The 5,665-nt window shown below is 39.6% G+C and overlaps 1 protein-coding gene across 1 annotated transcript; it reads right to left on the bottom strand.

Annotated features, from left to right (window-relative positions):
• Positions 1-1,488: 1,488 nt before the first annotated feature.
• On the bottom strand, positions 1,489-2,515 carry LOC116100754 (olfactory receptor 52D1-like). The gene is given in 2 exon segments (XM_031384486.1): positions 1,489-2,472; positions 2,474-2,515. Coding segments are annotated over 2 exon segments (1,026 nt in total).
• Between the last annotated feature and the right edge of the window lie 3,150 nt (positions 2,516-5,665).

Raw genomic sequence — 5,665 nt, 5'->3', positions numbered from 1 at the left:
TAACATTTTTATTGCCCTTTTTGTGGAAAGTAAGGCCCAGAAAGACATAAAGTTTGACAACTATGGTAACCTATAGAAGCTCCTTCTAAAATTGTTTCATTTATTTTATTTGCTTTCTAAAAACACTTTTTCTAAAGCATCCTGAGTGAACTAGAGTTGTGATTTCTGATTTTTCTTAAGAAAGATAGATTATTTTTGTACTAAAAATTAGAATTTTTAATAACCTGTGGAGCTGGTTGTGAATGTACATCCCTTTAATCTCAGCCTGGGAAAGGCAGCAGCAGGTGGTTCTCTAAGTTTGAGGCCACTTTGGTCTCCATAGCATGCTACACACCAGTCAAGTACATAGTGAGACTGTCTCCATGCAAAGCAAAAACAAGATCTATGGAGCCAGCCTGTGGATGAACTGGCTACTAAGCCCAGAGTAAATCTTGACTCTGTACTCAGTCCATAGATTTTTATGCCAGAGAATCCTTATGCACAAATTCATGATTTTCAGTGTAAAGCTGACTTTCACAGTTTTCCATCTTAAGATATTCTCAAGAGTTGTTCCATCAGAGTAGAATCTTCTTAGGGCTGGAGTAGTGGCTCAGCAGTTAGGAGCATTGACTACTCTTCCAGAAGTCCTGCGTTCAGTTCCCAGGATCAAAATGGCAGTACTCAGCGGTCTTAGAAATCTGATGCCCTCACACAGACATGCAGGCAGGCAAAACACCAATGTGAATGAATTAAAAATAAATAAAAATTTTTTTAAAAGAGCTCTTCAAAGAGAGAGAGAAGGTCTTGTCACCACACTGGTTTGGTGTTGAAAGATTCTGACTCCAGCAGTATTTGCAAGTATAAAATTGCTTAAAATCCATATCAACCTTCTTATTCTAACTAGAGTTTCCAAATATTCTTCCTTCTCCTCCAGTTTCTCCAGAAGCCTAAGCTTGTGTCTAGTATGTACTCCCTTGGTCAAAAGGAAACAGAAAACTCTGCGGTCCAAGTGTCAGACTTCTGCCTAGGATGATAAAACAGTGACTCTAAATTCATTTTCAAGCTTTCTTGACCCCTTTCACTCCTCTAAACAACTTTTTCTCTCTCCCAACCTCCTTTCCACTACACAAATAGATGCACAAAACCCTGTCTCAGGCTTGGCTGTGCATACCTTGGCAAGTATATATTATAATATTTGAGCACTTATTGAGAATGAGAAAGTTACAGTTTGCTCTATAGTATTCTGTTTGAGAAGGTTCCACATTCTCTCACAGGAAAAGAGTGGATGGTGACATTCAAAGTACTTTAATATATCTTATCACAAGTAGTTTGCTCAACACTGTTAAATATTAAGAGCAGATATCATTATTTCATACCATGGGGAACAATTGCATTGCCTTTGAGTTACTGAAATCAAGAAGTTCTTCCCTAATCTGACATTTCAATGTATTTCTACCATTAATCAATTCCCCGTAGACACTATTGATTTCTAATACAACTGCTAGATCATCAAACAAGTTTCTGATTGTGAGAAAAACTTATAGGCTCCTTCCTCTTGTATAAATATTTGGTAACTTTGTCCCGAAATTCCTTGGTTTTTACTCCATAAATAATAGGATTAAGCATCGGTGGTACAAGGAAGTAGAGGTTGCCAAGAATAGTGTGGACATGAGGAGGAATGCCTCTCCCAAAGCGATGAGTCAGAAAAGAGAAAAGACTGGGGGTGTAGGAGACAAGCATGACACAGATGTGTGTGGTACAGGTGTTGACTGCTTTGTGGTGTGCTTCCTTGGAAGAGAGATGCATGATAGCTCGTAGGATTAACGCATAAGATGAGGCAATAGCTGAGATGTCTATACCAACCACCAGCATGGCCACAACCAAACCATATATCCTATTGACTGTGGTATCGACACATACCATCTTCACCACAGCCATGTGTTCACAGTAGGTAGTGGGGATGACTCGATTGGCATGAAAAGGCATACGCTGGAGGAGGATAGGCATGGGGAGAATAAAGAGGATTGCTCGTACCAGGCTTGCTAGGCCAATGAGCCCAATGCGACTATTGGAAAGAATGGTGGAATAACGCAAGGGCTTACAGATAGCCACGTAACGGTCAAAGGCCATGGTCATCAGGACAGATGACTGCATGGCGGAGATAGAATGGATGAAGAACAGCTGGACCAAGCAGCCTGCGAAGCTTATCTGACTCTGTCCAAACCAGAATATGCAGAGCACCTTAGGAATGGTGGTCGTAGACATACCAAAGTCTGTGAGGGCCAGGAAGAAGAGAAGCAGGAACATAGGCTTGTGCAGGGAGCGTTCCATGGAGATGGTGAGAAGAATGGTGCAGTTCCCCATCACAGTAATGAAGTACATGGAAGAGAAGGGGATGGAGATCCATCTGTGTTTGTCTTCCATCCCAGGAATGCCTTGGAGAATGAAGAAAGAAGGGTGGCTGGTGCTATTACAAGGCATTATGGTGGCACCCTGGTGAAGTACCTGAAGGGAGCAACAAAGAAACTACCTGCATTTAAATTATAAAAAATTGAGATGCTTAAAGGAGGGGAATATTAGAATATTAAACATACAAAATAATCTGAATTAATGATAGCATATGCTATGCAGCTATGCACTGTGCTGTGCTGTGTAGTAACAAGGTAGTGTTAGCATCGCAGCATCAATGTCTGAGAATGTGTGCAGGAGAAATGCTTTTAATGAGGAAAAATGATTGATAACTTGTTGTGAAGATATATTATTAAATGTAGGTGAATATACAATGAAATATATACATTGTCACTAAAAATCATAACTCAAAGCATGTCAGAAAAATGAACAAAAATGCAAAAAGACATAGGCATATTCTCCCCCAGAAACAATCAGAAAATAAAAACCTACAAGAGAAAGCAATTAACTTCACATTTATACAAAATTCATCTCAAAATGAAGGAATATTCATTTCTAGCAGATGAGGGATCTGGAAATATTTTCCTGTGTGTATGAGAAAGAGAGAATTTGGCAGTGGCAGTCAACATGGAAATGGGCATTGGGTGCCTGGACAGCTGACAGTCAGTGTGCGTGCCGTGCAGTAGATTTTGAGTTGTAAAGACTACTGTCACCTACATTCTCTTACCTGAATGGGAGGCAGTGAGAAGCTGGGCAGCTAGTCTCAGCCGTCTTCAGCAAATATTTTGAACTGCATGTGTACATGTGGATGTACGTATATTTTAACAAGTACTCATGCTCACAGCCCTGCATCTCTCCACTCTCCTCTCAGGCACTCAGAAGCCATAATGTACTTCTTTAAGGCACCTAAGGAAAAAGCCCCAATGTGTATGGAATTAGCTCCTTGACAATCCCCTCTGCAGCACTAAACCACAAGGCACCATAGCTGTTGTGTATAAAACTGACCCTGGAGATTGACTGAACTCCCAGAAGATAAAGCTGGTTAATCTTAGGGATTCTGGAAATACTTCTTCTTGACTGAATGATGAGTCAATGAAAAAATAATGGAAGAGAATGTACAGTGTGTTTATGTCTGAATGTTGTTAGTCTCAAGGAAGAAAAGCCCTTACTTTTGCCACAACAGAGACATATTTGATGGAGACTATGCCAAGTAAAATAAGCCACATACAGAAAAAGCAAACAATCACATGATCTTACTAAAATGTAGAATCTGGGGGGAACCACAGAATTCAGAGAGAAAATAAAATGATGCTTACTATGAGAGCCCAGTAGAAGGAGGAGTAAGAAAGAGATTTCAAAGTAGCAGATACATCAGATAAGAACTGCAAAGTTCCAGCTACCAGTGAGATCTGGAGCTGATACAGTGCACTGTGTTCAAGCCTAGGCTCAATAGAAGATGCATCCTGTCCTACTACAACGTGCTATGCCAAAGCTGATAGCTATGGGAGGTCTCCCCTTCTCTGAGAAGAAAGGGAAGGTGCAGAGGGGGAGAGGAAGGAAGGAGGGGCTGGGTTGGAGGGGAAAAGAGAGTGGAAGCTCTAATAAGGATGTAAAGTAAATAAATAAATTAATTAATGACAAGGAAAGACATGCTGAAAGTAGCTTCTATCTTCTTTGACACTGGGAAGGAACAATGTTTAATTAAGATGATAAGATGACTTCATTTTTTTCCTTAAACTATTTGTCAAAAATCAAAATTGCAAAATCATGAAAACTCCACAAAAGGTGGATTCAGCCAAATTCTGATAAAATTCTTCTTGCAGACAGATCTTGTAGAAAGATGGCAATTAGAGGTGATTGTCAGCAAGACTGAACCAAGGGCATAAAAAGAAGCCTAGAATTGAATGTCCTGTAACATTAATAAATATAGCAGTACAAGTACCCTTGACTATAATCATATACTTTCATCATATACAGAAAGTTGTGACTTTAGTAACACTCAGAAATCCCGGCTTCTGCCATTTTCCTCCTGTTAACAAGGTAATCCTGCTAAGTAACGGTAGCAACCAGGTGCCAGTGACTCGTAACTTTTAACTGAATGAATCCTTTCTCCTAGTTCTGTTTCATCACATTTATATCCCTGAATGCAGCTCCTTAAATAAATAATTCTGTATTATAGCCATGGGACTCTAGGCTCTTTAAGAAAAAAAAAAAAACTTAACTTAGTTCTTTGGATAATTGCACTAAGGATAACAACCCAAGCCTGTATTCTCCTCACACCTTGCACTCCAAACATATGTGTAATGCTTGGCACATGATAGCATATAATAAACATCTAATAAATCAATAAGATGATGAATAGTCAGTGAAATAAACTCATTTAGAAATAGTGAGTCCTATTTCATGAGTTCTTATTCATTTTAGATATCTAAAAGCATGAAACACAACTACTACAAAGGCTAGTCCTTCTTAAATGAATTTCTCAGAGTAAAGCCAAAAAATGTCAATGTATGTCAAAGCATCACATCCATGGTAATCCTCTCTATACAAATATTCTCATGTGTTCCAAGGTTGTGGTCCCAAGAAAGGTTCTTTAGCAATGTTCTGACTAGTACTCCCTTTCTCTTACCAACTGACTCCTGTAAGAAACAGCATGGCTACACCTCCATCTCATCCACTATTTTCCCACTTTCCTGCCACATCAAAAGCTAGCAGAGAGGATTACATTTGCATGATTTTCTCAGTATAATTCCTCCCTTACTGAGACATGTTCTTTTGGGGCAGAGAGCTGAACCTCAGTATTATGTCTTATGATCCACCACAAAGGCTAAATATCAGCTACTACAGCCTGCCTATGATCCTGTCCTAAATGTGCTACTTTCAAAGACTTCAATACATAGTCCATCAGTCAGCCATTTCAAATATGTCCTCAGACCAACAAGATGGACCCCATTCATCAAGGTGATGTGCTGCCCTATGTTATGTAAAGAAAGACAGCCACCATGGAACTCCCCCCAAAGGTTGCTCCACCCTCAGATAGCTCAGCTTAAGATGTCCTTCCATCCATTAGGGAGGAACATGCCATTACAAGAAGGACATGTATCTTCCCATGCCACATGGGGGAAGGTTATCTATCACCTTAGGCTTGTCCTCATATACTCTTTACACTAAATGAACGAATTGTGCTTGAATTCTTATTACTCATTAAGTGGTATGCCACAAAATCACTCCTTATTGACTTTTTTTTGTTGCTGTTCTATTGGAATTATTACAGTAG

This window comes from Mastomys coucha, unplaced genomic scaffold (genome assembly GCF_008632895.1).
Source record: "Mastomys coucha isolate ucsf_1 unplaced genomic scaffold, UCSF_Mcou_1 pScaffold21, whole genome shotgun sequence".
Lineage (NCBI taxonomy): Eukaryota > Metazoa > Chordata > Mammalia > Rodentia > Muridae > Mastomys > Mastomys coucha.
This window is presented reverse-complemented; position numbering and strand designations above follow the sequence as displayed.